Source organism: Callorhinus ursinus, unplaced genomic scaffold (assembly GCF_003265705.2).
Source record: "Callorhinus ursinus isolate GAN/ISIS: 27379988/994484 unplaced genomic scaffold, GSC_fseal_2.0 scaffold12, whole genome shotgun sequence".
Lineage (NCBI taxonomy): Eukaryota > Metazoa > Chordata > Mammalia > Carnivora > Otariidae > Callorhinus > Callorhinus ursinus.
Genome location: NW_027397074.1, coordinates 53,995,926 through 54,010,273, shown reverse-complemented (window position 1 = coordinate 54,010,273; position 14,348 = coordinate 53,995,926). Strand labels below are relative to the sequence as shown.

Here is a 14,348-nt window from a genome sequence, read left to right as displayed (position 1 = left end):
AATCAGAATAATATCATTTACTCATTGATGGCTGTGGCTAAATTTTACAAGGTAAGAAAATCCATCATGTCTCTGTTTAGTTCTCTAGGGGAGTTTTAATTTTCTAAACCAAGACATAAATTCCCCCAAAACTGTCATTTGGTTTGAACTTAGACACAAGCTGAGGATTTAGGATAACTTGATAATAATATTTGTAGGAGGAATAAAAATCCTTCAGCATAGTCTTTGATCAGAGATAGCATTAAAGCCCAACTGCTGTGTTGTACTTGTTCCAAAAGCAGGTTTGAAATCTGCTGTTTCTAGGCTTAGCATAATTTATTAACATCTGCTGAAATCTGCTGACTTATGTTGTCTTTCTTAGAGTGAATGATATGATACCCAGGTCAGAGGAAATCATACCATAACCTTTTTTAATGTTACAAGAATCCCCACCCCCCCCCAAAAAAAGGAAAGAAAAGGAAACCATAATCTCATCAATCAGAGCTAATGACTTGGATTTTTGATGACTGTCTTTTTATATATGTATGTATGTGTGTGTATGTTAAAAATGGTAATTTAAAACATAATAGACATAATGTTTTTATAGAAAATATTTTTAACTAAATAGTTGTGCACATTAAATTTTGGGAAGATTAATTCCTAAAAGCAGAACAATTGAGATCCAAAATAAAAGTATATTGACTTGGAGCACCTGGGTTACTCAGTTCGTTAGGCTTCTGATTCTTGATTTCAGCTCAGGTTGTGATCTCAGGGTTGTGAGATTGAGGTCCGGGTCAGGCTGCACACTGGGCATGGACCCTGCATAAGATTCTTTCTCTCTCCCTCTGCCCTTCCCCATCTCTCTTTCTCTCTCTAAAAAAAAAAAAAAAAAAAGTATGTTAACTTTACCTTCTTAAAAGAAATTAAGAAATAATCTACCAAGCGTTTAGAAATAAGAGGTAGAATTTTCAGCCTAAAGACTTCCAGTTTAGTATATAAAAGGAAAAACATTCAGAGCAATATGTAAAAGCTTATTTTTATCTTGAATCTTACAGAAAGAATACTGTACTTGATTTTGCTTCCTTTTGTTCTGTTGTTGCTAGCATCCTCTTTATCATCTTAATTGTTGACTATTTACTCAGTATCATGTACTGTGTTAACACTTTGTGGACCCTCTCTCTATTTCTCATAACAACCCTGTGATGTAGGTGGTACTGCAATCCCCATTTTATAGAGGTGGAAATGAGGCTTAGAGAAGTTAAATGATTTGTTTAAGGCAATCTGGCTAGTAAGGAAGTGGTGCCGAGATGTGACCACAGTTCTCTGTCTTTGGAGCAAGGGCTATCCAAAAGACTTCTCTAAGTTGTTGATTTTTTTAAATTTAAATTCAATTAATTAACATGTAGTATATTATTAGTTTCAGAGGTGGATGGAGTTCAGTGATTCATCAGTCTTATATAATACCCAGTGCTCATCACATCACATGCCGTCCTTAATGTCCATCACCCGGTTACCCTATCCCCCACCCCTTTTGCATCCAGCAACCCTCAATCTGATTAAGAGTCTCTTATGGTTTGTCTCCCTCTCTGATTTCATCTTGTATTATTTTCCCCTCCCTTCCCCTATGATCCTGTTTTGTTTCTTAAATTCCACATACTAGTGAGATCATATGATAATTTTCTTTCTCTGATTGACTTATTTCGCTTAGCATAGTACCCTCTAGTTCCATCCACATAATTGCAAATGGCAAGATTTCATTTTTTTGATGGCTGAGTAGTATGTGTATATATATATATATATATATATACACACACACACACACACTATACTATATAGAGTAGTATTCATATATATATTCATATATTTATATATATACACCACCTCTTTTTTATCCATTCATCTGTAGATGGACATCTGGGCTCTTTCCATAATTTGGCTATTGTGGACATTGCTGCTATAAATATTGGGGTGCAGGTGCCCCTTTGGATCACTACATTTGTATCTTTGGGGTTAACTACGCAGTCGTGCAATTGCTGGGTCATAGGGTAGCTCTATTTTCAACTTTTGAGGAACCTCCATGCTGTTTTCCAGAGTGGCCGTACCAGCTTGCATTCCCACCAACAGTGTAGGAGGGTTCCCCTTTCTCTGCATCCTTGCCAACATCTGTTGTTTCCTGACTTGTTAATTTTAGCCATTCTGACTGGTGTGAGGTGGTATCTCATTGTGGTTTTGATTTATATTTCCCTGATGCCGAGTGATATTGAGCATTTTTTCATGTGTCTGTTGGCCATTTGGATGTCTTCTTTGCAGAAATGTCTGTTCATGTCTTCTGCCCATTTCTTGATTGGATTATTTGTTCTTTGGGTGTTGAGATTGATAAGTTCTTTATAGATTTTGGATACTGGCACTTTATCTGATAAAACATTTGCAAATATCTTCTCCCATTCTGTAGGTTGCCTTTTCATTTTATTGACTGTTTCCTTTGCTGTGCAAAAGCCTTTTATCTTGATGAAGTCCCAATAGTTCATTTTTGCCTTTGTTTCCCTTGCCTTTGGAGATGTGTCTAGCAAGAAATTGCTGTGACTGAGGTCACATAGGTTGCTGCCTGTGTTTTCCTCTCAGATTTTGATGGATTCCTGCCTCACATTTAGGTCTTTCATCCATTTTGAGTCTTTTTTTGTGTATGGTATAAGAAAGTGGTCCAGTTTCATTCTTCTGCATGTGGCTGTCCAATTTTCCCAACACCATTTGCTGAAGAGACTGTCTTTTTTCCATTGGATATTCTTTCCTGCTTTGTTGAAGATTAGTTGACCATAGAGTTGAGGGTCCATTTCTGGGGTCTCTATTATGTTCCATTGATCTATGTGTCTGTTTTTGTGATAGTACCATACTGTCTTGATGATTACAGCTTTGTAATAGAGCTTGAAATCCAGAATTGTGATGCCACCAGCTTTGGTTTTCTTTTTCAACGTTCCTTTGGCTATTTGGGGTCTTTTCTGGTTTCATGCAAATTTTAGGATTATTTGTTCCAGGTCAGTGAAAAAAGTTGATGGTATTTTGATAGGGCTTGCATTGAATATGTAGATTGTTCTAGGTAGCATAGACATTTTAACAATATCTCTTCTTCCAATCCATGAGCATGGAACATTTTGCCATTTCTTTGTGTCTTCCTCAATTTCTTTTAGGAGTGTTCTATAGTTTTCTGAGTACAGATGCTTTGCCTCTTTGGTTAGGTTTATTCCTAGGTACCTTATGGTTTTTGGTGCAATTGTAAATGCTATTGACTCCTTAATTTCTCTTTCTTCTGTCTCATTGTTAGTGTGTAGAAATGCAATGGATTTCTGTGCATTGATTTTATATCCTGCCACTTTGCTGAATTCCTGTATGAGTTCTAATAATTTTGAGGTGGAGTCTTTTGGATTTTCCACGTAGAGTATCGGGTCATTTGCAAAGAGTGAGAGTTTGACTTCTCTGCCGATTCAGATGCTTTTTATTTCTTTTTGTTGTCTGATTGCTGAGGCTAGGAATTCTAGTATTATGTTGAACAGCAGTGGTGATAGTGGACATCCCTGCCATGTTCCTGACCTTAGGGGGAAAGCTCTTAGTTTTTCCCCATTGAGAATAATATTTGCTGTTGGCTTTTCATATATGGCTTTTATGATATTGAGGTATGTGCCCTCTATCCCTACACCGTGAAGAGTTTTAATCAAGAAAGGATGCTACACTTTGTCACATGCCTTTTCTGCATCTTTTGAGAGGATCACATGGTTCTTGTCCTTTCTTTTATTAATGTAGTGTAGCACACTGATTGATTAGCAGATATTGAACCACCCTTGCAGCCCAGGAATAAATCCCACTTGGTCATGGTGAATAATACTTTTAATGTACTGTTGGATCTTTTGGCTAGTATTTTGGTGAGAATTTTTACATCCACGTTCATCAGGGATATTGGTCTGTGATTCTTCTTTTTGGTGGGGTGTTTGTCTGGTTTTGGGTTAAGTTGTTGATTTTTAACCTTAATGCTCGATGGTAGGAACCCACAAATAGATTGAGTTTGATGAAAGTCACTGAAGAAAAGGTGAGCAGAACAGCTGTGGGGTTTGTAATCCCAATGATAATCAGTGTTTTTCCCCTTACTATTGGAAATCTCCTTGACTACTAGGAGGAACATGTAACACAGTCACACATTTTGAAATGGAGGTGGAAACTTCTACATTAAATATTCTCTGAGGTTTCTTACTTCCAAAGTTGATTATCTTAAGTTGGTTATAATTTTGTTGTTGTCTTGGTGAATCTAGATTTAAGGTAGTAACAATATGACAAGAAAATATAGACTCTGGTTACATGAGTCTCTGAAAGTTTATGACTTTTAATTTAGATTTCATGTGTATAACTTCTTTGATTTGAAAAGATTACTTGCTCTGTCTGAAGCATAAACTGCCATTCCCTCAAGGGAAAGTGAGATGTAAAATTTCTGAGTAACAACATGACTTACTAATTTTTCTGAAATAACATTATACGAATGAGATTTTCTTCATTTTCATATAAATTTTTCATTTTGAAGTTAGTGCATTAATTTTCTTCTCAAAGTTGTTTTAGGAAAGTCAGGAACTAAAGTGCTTTTTTCTTTTTAATAAGTTTTTAAATTGAAATACAAAGAACTATGGTTGTTATAGTCCTGTAAAACAGTTTCCCAATTTAAGGAAAATTTTCTTATTCATATTCATATTCATAAATGAACAGTAAAGAAAAAATTCTGTTGTGAAAATTTTATTCTGTTTTATTCTATTTCACATAATGAATACTACGTTAGCATTATTTCATTATGCATAATAATAAAGCACTGTTCAACTTTATTCCTAGTGTTTAAATTGCCTAACTTGATGCAGCACAAAAGATTTCTTACTAGATTACCTAGAATATGTTTTTACTGAAAGAAATGTATACACTGTTTAGATAATGTACATTGCCTAGGAACCATCTTACTTAAAAATGCTCTTAAAAACCTTTCATATTTTAAATTTAAAGTATAAAAATACTATTTTCCAGGTCTCCTTCTGGGCATACAAACATGGGTAAGACATGATTTCTGTAACTGAAAAGCTTACATTTTAGTGAAAAAGTTATATGTGTAGGCAGGTACCTATAACAAGGTTTTAAGAAATATCATTGAAGTTAACCTAAATAGCTAAGGGAGCACAGATGGGGGAATGATTAAATGTAACCTTGTAGAGGAGAGGAAAGGTAAAAGAAAACTCTGTTGTTTCCTTTATAAAATCAGATGAGGTCTTCTAGGTGTTGACTGATGATCCTAATATTTTACTGTTAGAAATTAGACATGCTTCCTTCTGGGATTTTTTTCCCTACATAAATCTTTTGTTTACAACTCATTACCTTTTGGTTCTAAAAGTTGGAGTTAGAAAAGCTGGTTGATGAGTAATCCTCGAAGGGAAGGATGAATCCAAGTGTCAAGATTTGAGTCCATGGGGATTCTTTTGTCTTTGGACTTGGAGCACCTGGATGTAATTTCCTAATTTCTACAAGGAAACTGTAGGTGTTTGTTTGTCTGTTTAAGGCTTCACACAGAAGTCACCATCCAAGCTGTGCTTTGAGAGATAAGTAGAAATCCAAGTAGGGGAAAGGTATTATGGGCAGAGGAACAGTCGGATGATGAGAGTAAGGGAGAGTAAGAAACTGGGGCTGACGCAAGCGTATTTTAGTCTGCGGAGCAGGGTGAATGGTGATACTGTTAACTAAGGAGGGGAATACAGAAATAGAATTGGGAGCTGGAGTGGAATATGATCTCTCTTCTGGGCATGTTAATTTGGCAAGTTTTTGGGAATTTCAATAATTGATATTTTTCATTCTTTCCCCTGAAAATTATTAATCACCCTATGTGCCTAGGTGTCAAGAACAGAGACATAGAAACAACATTCTCAAAAGGCTTACAGACTCTTGGAAAGAGAGATAAGGCAATAATTACAATGCACATTTAAATATGCTGTGATTGAATGATCACAGGTTGGTGATAGGGAACTTGAGAGTTTTGATCACCTAATGGACACTGAAGCTGGGAATGGGGAGAAGGAGAGATGAGGGTTAGGAAAGAATTCCTGTGAAATTGCCTCATAAGACGCAAATGTTGTTTTGCTGTATGACTTAACAAGATGGCAGAAGGTGGAAAGAGGGGACAACATTTCAGGCAGAAATATTTGCTTATATAAAGTCTTGAAAGTGTGAGTGAATAACCTACTTAGGGTTTAATTTAACTGGTAGGAACTATGTAAGTGGGGATTGATAGGGTCCTGCAGATCATGTGTGTCTTGATTTTGATCTTAAAGCCAGTCATGTTGGTAGTGTTAGGGAGTTAGTGAAGGCTTTAAGGTAGGGGAATGACTTGATCAGATGAGATGCCCAGCAACCCACTTAGAGCTATGAGCTGTATCTCAGAGAAGTAGTTGATGTTGGGAGTATAAATCTAACTATGGGTTACCATGATGGATAAAAAGTGCTTCTTGCTTAGTTGTAGAGACAGACAGGTAAGCAAAAATTACATTACAGTATGCATGTACTATAGTGTGAAGTGCTGTGGATTGAGGAGGAAGTGATTTGGGGACTATGCATTTAGAAGTTATTGGTATAGGTGGTATTTGCAATTGAGAATGCTGATGAGATTTTTCAGGGAAAGAATTTAAAAACAGGAATGAATGAAAAAAGGTAGAATTCTGGAAAAATGCAGCCTTCATAAGGGTAATGGTTGAAGAAGAATTGTCTAAAGCTATGATTTTAGCACTGTGGATTGCAACTTACTAGTAGGTTTCAAAATCAGGACAGTGGATGCGAACTTAATATGGTTGGTTATAGACAGAATTTTCAAAACAGATTAGAAGAGAATAGAAAATATCAGTAATCACTGTCTTGTGAAATTTTGTTCAGAATTGTGTTTTTGCGCATGTGTGTAAAATGCATATCTTATTTTTTTAATTTTTTATTGTTATGTTAATCACCATATATTACATAATTTGTTTTGGTGTAGTGTTCCATGATTCATTGTTTGTTCATAACACCCAGTGCTCCGGGCAGAATGTGCCCTCTTTAATACCCATCACCAGGCTAACCCATCCCCCTACCCTCCTCCCCTCTAGAAACCTCAGTTTGTTTTTCAGAGTCCATCATCTCTCCTGGTTCGTCTCCCCCTCTGACTTACTCCCCTTCATTCTTCCTCTCCTGCTGTCTTCTTCTTTTTCTTTTTTCTTAAAATATGTTGCGTTATTTGTTTCAGAAGTACAGATCTGTGATTCAACAGTCTTATACAATTCACAGCGCTCACTGTAGCACATATCTTCCCCAATGTCTATCACCCAGCCACCCCATCCCTCCCACCCCCGACCTCTCCAGCAACTTATTATGAGTGGTGGTCACAAACTTTTGAAAAACACCAATAAAGGAGACTAAGGAAGAGCAGTCAGAAATTGCTAAATCACTTTTGTTCTTCACTAATCTGAAGGCAAGGGAAAGAAACAAACCCAGTGAAAGTGCAATGAGAAGGAGATTTTCTCTTTGTGGTTCAGATGGTCTCCCCCTAGGCCACCTTTATTACATCAGTTGTATGGGAGGAAAAATAGAAAGAAATAAGGGAAAAGGACTCACAAGATTCTAAACTCGAAGACAGAGAGGGAGATAGAGAATATGAATGAGAGAGAATGAACCCACATGGAAGCTGAATTTTTAATCTAACCCTACTGTGTGATAGCAAAAGCTCCATTCCCTAGCACATAGCCCAAAAAAGCCCCTTGGGTTTATCCTACTATTTCAGCTCTGTTCTTTATTATGGAGCCAGAGGAGGAACCTGAGGAAGGACACAAAACTACCTGTCATTAAAATTGTGATGTAGTATTACCAATAATAGAGATTACTGAGAGCTTGTCCATGGGTCAAGAACTGTTCTATGCACTTGAAGTGAATGATCTTACCAAGTAAGTTATTATTTGTAAAGCTCTTAGAACAGTGCCTTGCACATGGTAAGTGCTAAGTTGTCTTGTTATCATTAATAGAACAGTGCACATGGTAAGCAAGGTCAGTATTGGCTATTATTGTGTATTATTACTAATTAGCTAAGTTACTAATTATCACCACTTTACTAGTAAGGAAATGGAAGCATAATAAAATTAAGTAACTTGCTCACAATCGTATAGCTGGAAAGAAATGGAATCATTCCTTTCTCAGTTGGAGGTGAAAGTGATTAGTGTAGATACATGGTGAGTTATATGACAATTGGTGCTTGAAGTACATTAATGGGAGAGGGAAGAGGAAAGATGGGCCATAAGTGAAAGACTTTGTGAAAAGAACAATACTCCTTCGCTTGGTGATTGGTTAGATATGAAGTAAAAAGCTAACCAACATTTTAAGCTAGTCAACTGGGAAAATGATAAATAAGATGTAAGAAAATAAGAAAGAAAAGCTTTCTTGGTAAGAAATAATGACAAATTCCATTTAATTATGTTGAATTTTACATGAGATAGTCAAGTAAAATGAATAGCCCAGAATTTAAAAAGAAAGATAGAGATACTTAGGCATTATCACATAAAGGAGTTGGTAGAAGCTGTGGGAGTATTTGAGATCTTCGGAAATGTCCAGTATACATTGGCCACAAGAAAACCTGGGGAGTAAAAAATAAGATCATGATAATTGCCCTCACACAAAATTTCTACAGCTTTGCCCACATCGGCTTTGTGGAAATCTATGAATAGTTCCAGGAATCTTTGAAAGAGAGCATATCACTAATGCTCCGGGGGCTGGCTGTTGTGTGGCATGCACTGTTTTCCTGGCTCCTGCCCTGGGCTATGGCTGTCTCCTCGTGCTGCCCCTGTCAGTGAGGGCAGAGAGCCTCCGCTGTGGTTTGGCACTTTTTCCACTACCACAGAAACTGCAGTTTCCCCTCATTGACCCTGGAGGGTCAATGGCGAGAAAGCTCTCCCAGTTTTTCTTATTCTCTTCTTATTTTCTCTGTTCCCACCGCAGGTTTCAGACTTGTTATTCACTGGTTTTTTCGGCACCCCTGTCCAAGTGACAGGTGTGTGGGCTTCTTGGTTCCTCAATCAAATTTTTATGCCTAGATGGTTTCCGACCTTCAGATGAATTCTTACACAAAACGTGTCTCAGTTTTTGCTCCATCAGTCCTTAGGCACATCTAGACTCATCTGAATCCTAGGGTGAAGGTCACTTACTAGTTTGAAACTGGGACCAGGACCCTCACTCCCTGCTCTCTCTAGAAGAGAGAGGTCAGTGTGGGAGATGCCCACATCTTCCATAATTGTCCCATCCCTTGTTTCTTCTGCTCCCTTTTCTTCTTCATATGGCTGTTTCCCTGGTTGATTGGAGATTATTTCTTCTTTTCCCCAAATGGAACAGTGATGTGCACTCCTGTGGAATTAGATCCCATCTGAATATTCCTTTGGGAGGTTTGATTCATTTCTTTCTCCTTTTTTTTTTTTTTTTAAATAACCCTTCTTAAAGCTTTTCATACCTCTTTACTGGAGCTTAGTAAAGATTTGAGTATCTAGCACATTTTCCTTTCAAGTAGGTATTGGTAATGTATGTTTTTCCCCCCGTTCACCTGTGAAGAATACCGATGAGTCTTTTTGAAAACTCATCATTGGCAGTTACTTTAGAACAGCAATTTATTGAAAGCTACTATATTAGAAATGTTTTATTGCACTGCACTAGAGCTATGAAGTGCAAGGAACCATGAAGATTGAAAAATACAAATGATAGATGTGTCTCTTTCTCCTTATTTTTTAGCCTTCTTTGAATCCTGGGGGGAGTCAATCATCTGATGTGGTGCTTTTGAACCACTGGAAAGTGAGGAATTTTGAAGTACAACGTGGTGACATTGTGTCATTGGTGTAAGTAAATCAGAAACATATTATATTTGTATATGAAATTATTTATAATTGTCTGATTTAACTGGTAGTTTGCTGTTAATATCATTTGCCAATTATTAAATTAATAGGTACTTTTTAAATGTAATATATTTTTAAAAACCAATTTTGAAATGTAATAATGCTAGAAGAAAGGATTTTTCTTTTATGTCTAAAATATATCAGTTGGTTGACATACTTGAATTTGGTAAAATGTCTTTAATGATATGTTGATTAGAAATTATATTGATGATCTAAAGTACATGTATTTGGTATCAGTTTGGATTATTTTGAAGTTTTGCATCTTGGAAGCAACCTTAATGTTACTTCATTTTTATTAGTTTGTGTAGGTACACAATATTTCTAGAAAATGATAATTGCGACATGAAATTCAGTGACATTTCTATGTAAAGTCTCAGTGATTGCACTGAAATAAGGCAGTTTGGAAGATTAGTAGACTGGAGGCTTTTGTTTGGGACCAAAAGGTGGCACTGTTTCTCTGTTAAAGTATTATGACTGGTCAGGAACAAGAATTTCATTCCAGTCTTAATGTAGAAGAAGAATGTCAAAGTGTGCATAACTGATGCAATGATCCCAGCACGTGCTCGAATGGTTTAGATTTGAGATTTGTTTGTTTTAAAAGTAAATTCACACTGAGAAGCCTGTAACAGAACTTGCCTGATTTCTTCTGGTTTCACCTACTTATAAAAATGTTTTCCTATGCTTCCCTGTGATGGCAGTTAGTGCATCAGGGTAGCATTTCATATAGAAGTTACTGTCATTTGTTTTAACGTTAGTAAAATCCTGGTGTTTGGTGAAGACTTCCAATTTATATTTCTCTTTCTTTAATTGGAATGATTGTTTTTTTGTTGGATGAGAATATGATTGTTTGGTAAACATAAAACATGATCTACTTGTCCGTACTTAACCTTTGGCTAGCCCTTTGTGGAAATAGACATTTCATAAATGTATCTCCTTCAAGCCTTGTTTTACCAGGATTCATTTGAAAACATATCAACTAAATCTGGTTAGTAACTAATAAAATAAATACATCTGAGTGGAGTTTTGTATGGCAGACATCCAGGGATGGGGATTAAATGCTTCTCATGTTCTTGAGTGCTTTCTTTAATATTAACCTACTCTTTGGACTCTACTTTTATTTTGTCATTCAGAGTACTTTTTTTGCAACCTCCTTAACAACCTTTTCCATGCTGGGTTAGCCTGTTGTGTGCTCATTATTCTTTTGCCTTTGGTTTGACAAGGTTACATTCTCATTTAGTCGGTGATGGAGAGGATACCCACCCAAGTGAAAGAGGTCACACTATAAGCAGACAATTGTGCAGTTTTTTTTTTCCAAGAGAAACATGCTGACTATCTCTAAGCAAGTAAATTTGAATAGGGAATTGGAAAAAAAAAAAGGTTCCTTGAAATTCAGGGTTGCATGAGTCCATAAAAGTATGCTAGCATATCATGGACTATGTGAAAAAGAGAACACTATTCTCTTATGTAAATATTAAACTAATTAATATTTATTATATAAAGTAATTTAAAAATAGTATATCTAAATTGGGGTTGATATGATAAATTATAGCTCCTTGGGTCAAACTGTATTTTTAATGAGTTAATTATGTGCTATATCTCTGTCATGTACAAATAATGCAAATTTTCTTTCATAATGCTTGTTGCTAGAAGGAGCCATTTACATAAAAGAATGCTTAGTGATTGGTACTATGTTATTTAACAACAAATAATCATTAAGCAATGATTTTTTTTTTTGAGAAAGGAACAAGAAGTCTTTTGCTAAATTCTTTTTTAGCATGATGTAATACTGTATAAAAGATGTTAAAGTATCTTTTTAGTTTTATGAGCAAAAATGCTTTCTAAATGTCCTTATTATTTTTATGCATTTTATAACTGCTTCATTTGAAAAGATTGATGTTGGTTTGATTAATGTTCATGAGTATATATTTAATTCATGTCAACACTGCATATTTGCTTTTCTTACAAAATGTATCAGTCTGGTTTTAACTTAGATGATAATTATCATTATTATATCAGAACATTCTATTTAAGAAATGTGTGACTCAAGAAATGCGTGACTAAATTTGAATTTAAGGCTAAATAGAAACTGTAGTTTGTCATTCTGTTTACAAAATGATATGGCACATTTCATTGATACATTAAATCTTTGGGAATAAGGTAGTAAGACAATTTATATTTAAAAAAAATCCTGGGACAGTGTTTTATATATTCAATGTATGTGGAAATACAGCATTTTAATTATAATATTATATATACGTTTCTGGAAAGTTGCAGTTTGCAAATTCATAAAGTAGTAGGGCTAATGCAACTTTGTAACTAGAGCACTAATGAAAACAATAACAATTCAATAAAACTGCTAGCACAGTTTAAACATGAAATTTTTTATAAATAAGCACTGCATTAAGTGTAGGATTTATTTAAAATGACAAAGCTGAAGGCAACTTGAAGGCAATATAAGGAAGGGTTGAGCTCGTCTATGTATACAAGGGCAGAGGGACATTTTCATCAGAAGTTACAAATAGAAGATTGCAAGCTTTGTACAAAATGTACTGATACCAGAGGTGTATCCTCTGCTCATTGTTCAGGGTTACCTTACTTACTTTATTTATTTATTTACATGTATATATATTTAAAACAAAGATCAGAGTTAACCTTTCAGTAAGCACTTGTAAGAGAAGGATTGAATATACAGTACTGATTCCTTCCTGGCTTATTGCCATTAGTGTACTTAGCCTTCAGTTGCTATTATTAAAGAGGCAACGCATTAATGATCTGGGAAAAAATTCCTATGAACTAATGCAGCTTCTGCTTTATACTGAAACCCGTTCTTCATAGTCCCTGTGAGCTGATTCATGTTACAGAAACACATGCTGTAGTAGAACAGACTTTCTTTTCTATTGCACTGGGTTTTGTTCGGAGCTTATTGACCCAAGCTGTTTCCTAAAGCGTGGAAGGTCTGAAGGGGTACATATTAGTTTATGCTTCTTTGCATCTCTTCCTCATCTTTTCGTGTCACTTTCTTTCTGTGAAAAGTTGGTCTCAGTGGAGCTAATGTTTAAGCACGTTATTCGGTAATGTTAAATCAAAAGATATATTTATTTAATAACATTACTCGTCACATAAAACATTATTTGCTGTCATCAAGTCCTTGGTATTACCGAGTGTATGTAGGTGACATCATACTCTCTTAGTGGATTTGCGAACTAATAGTGTTGATTAAGGTGGATTTTCGATACCTTGGAATTGACTTTTCATTAACTTGTGTGATGGCCTTACTGCAATAGGCTTAACATAAGTAGCATATTTACAGTGGTATATCAGTTGGTAAATCCATTGGGACAGAGGTGCCTTCATAATAAAGTTTCAAATAATCACACTTAAAAATCTTTTAGCTTTTTATTTTGAAATGTTATTAGACCTCAAGAAAGGTCATAAAAATAGTATAGAGAATTCCCATATAACCTTCAATGTTTTTTTTTTCAGCTGTATTGATGTGTAAATTGTGTGTGTGTGTGTGTGTGTGTGTGTGTTGTATGTAGTGATAGGATTCACCCCACTGAGTTAATTAACACATCTGTCACCTTACATATTTACCTTTTGTGTGTGAGAACATTTAAGTTCTACTTTCTTAGCAAATTTCAGTGAAAGAATACAATGTTATCAACTGTAGTCACCATGTTATCCATTAGAGCAGCAGACTATTCATCTTATACCCCCCTAAATTAACATTGTACATTACCATGGTACAATTACTGAGATGAAGTTGACACTGTTAACTAACTCACAGACCTTATGTGAGTTTCACCAGTTTTTCCACCAAGGTCTTTTTTTCTGCACCAAGATCTTACACAGGATCCCATATTTCATTTTGATTTTTTAATCTCTCTAGGTTCCTCCAATCTGTGATAGTTCCTCATTTGTTCTTTGTCTTTTTTGATCTTGACACTTTTGAAGGGTTCTGCCAGTTATTTTGTAGAAAACTCCTTACCTTTAGAAGTTTTCAGGTCAGTGTATGTTCCAGTGGAGAAGCATTGCTATTGATGGCACTTGCTGGGGAAGCCATAGTTGTGGTAAGCTCCAGCCGGATGAGACAGGGCCAGAGAAGAAAACTCTCTCACCTAGATCATTTCAGTTTCTAAGGACCACATACTTGGGTCATGACTAAGAGACCCCATGGCTTCCAGAAGTCCACACAGTCACATTTACTGCTGCTAGGAAGCAAGGCGGGAGAGGCATGCAGGTGGGGGAAAGGCTAAAGTTTATAGTACAGATAGAAGAGAAGGAACTAAGGCTGGGTCACAGATGATACGATACCGAGCCCATTTTCAGTTCTAGAGTAGAAGGTGGGGGTGGGGAAATTCTCATTTCACGAACACCCCTGTATATCAGGCATTGTGCCATGCACTG

General features: G+C 35.9%; 1 protein-coding gene across 1 annotated transcript in view; it reads left to right on the top strand.

The window, feature by feature from the left end:
• The window catches only part of IMMP2L (inner mitochondrial membrane peptidase subunit 2), an 875,294-nt gene that overhangs the window by 60,614 nt on the left and 800,332 nt on the right, over positions 1-14,348 (top strand). The window contains 1 exon segment of the mRNA XM_073899084.1: positions 9,781-9,884. Within this exon segment, the coding sequence (XP_073755185.1) occupies positions 9,781-9,884 (104 nt within the window).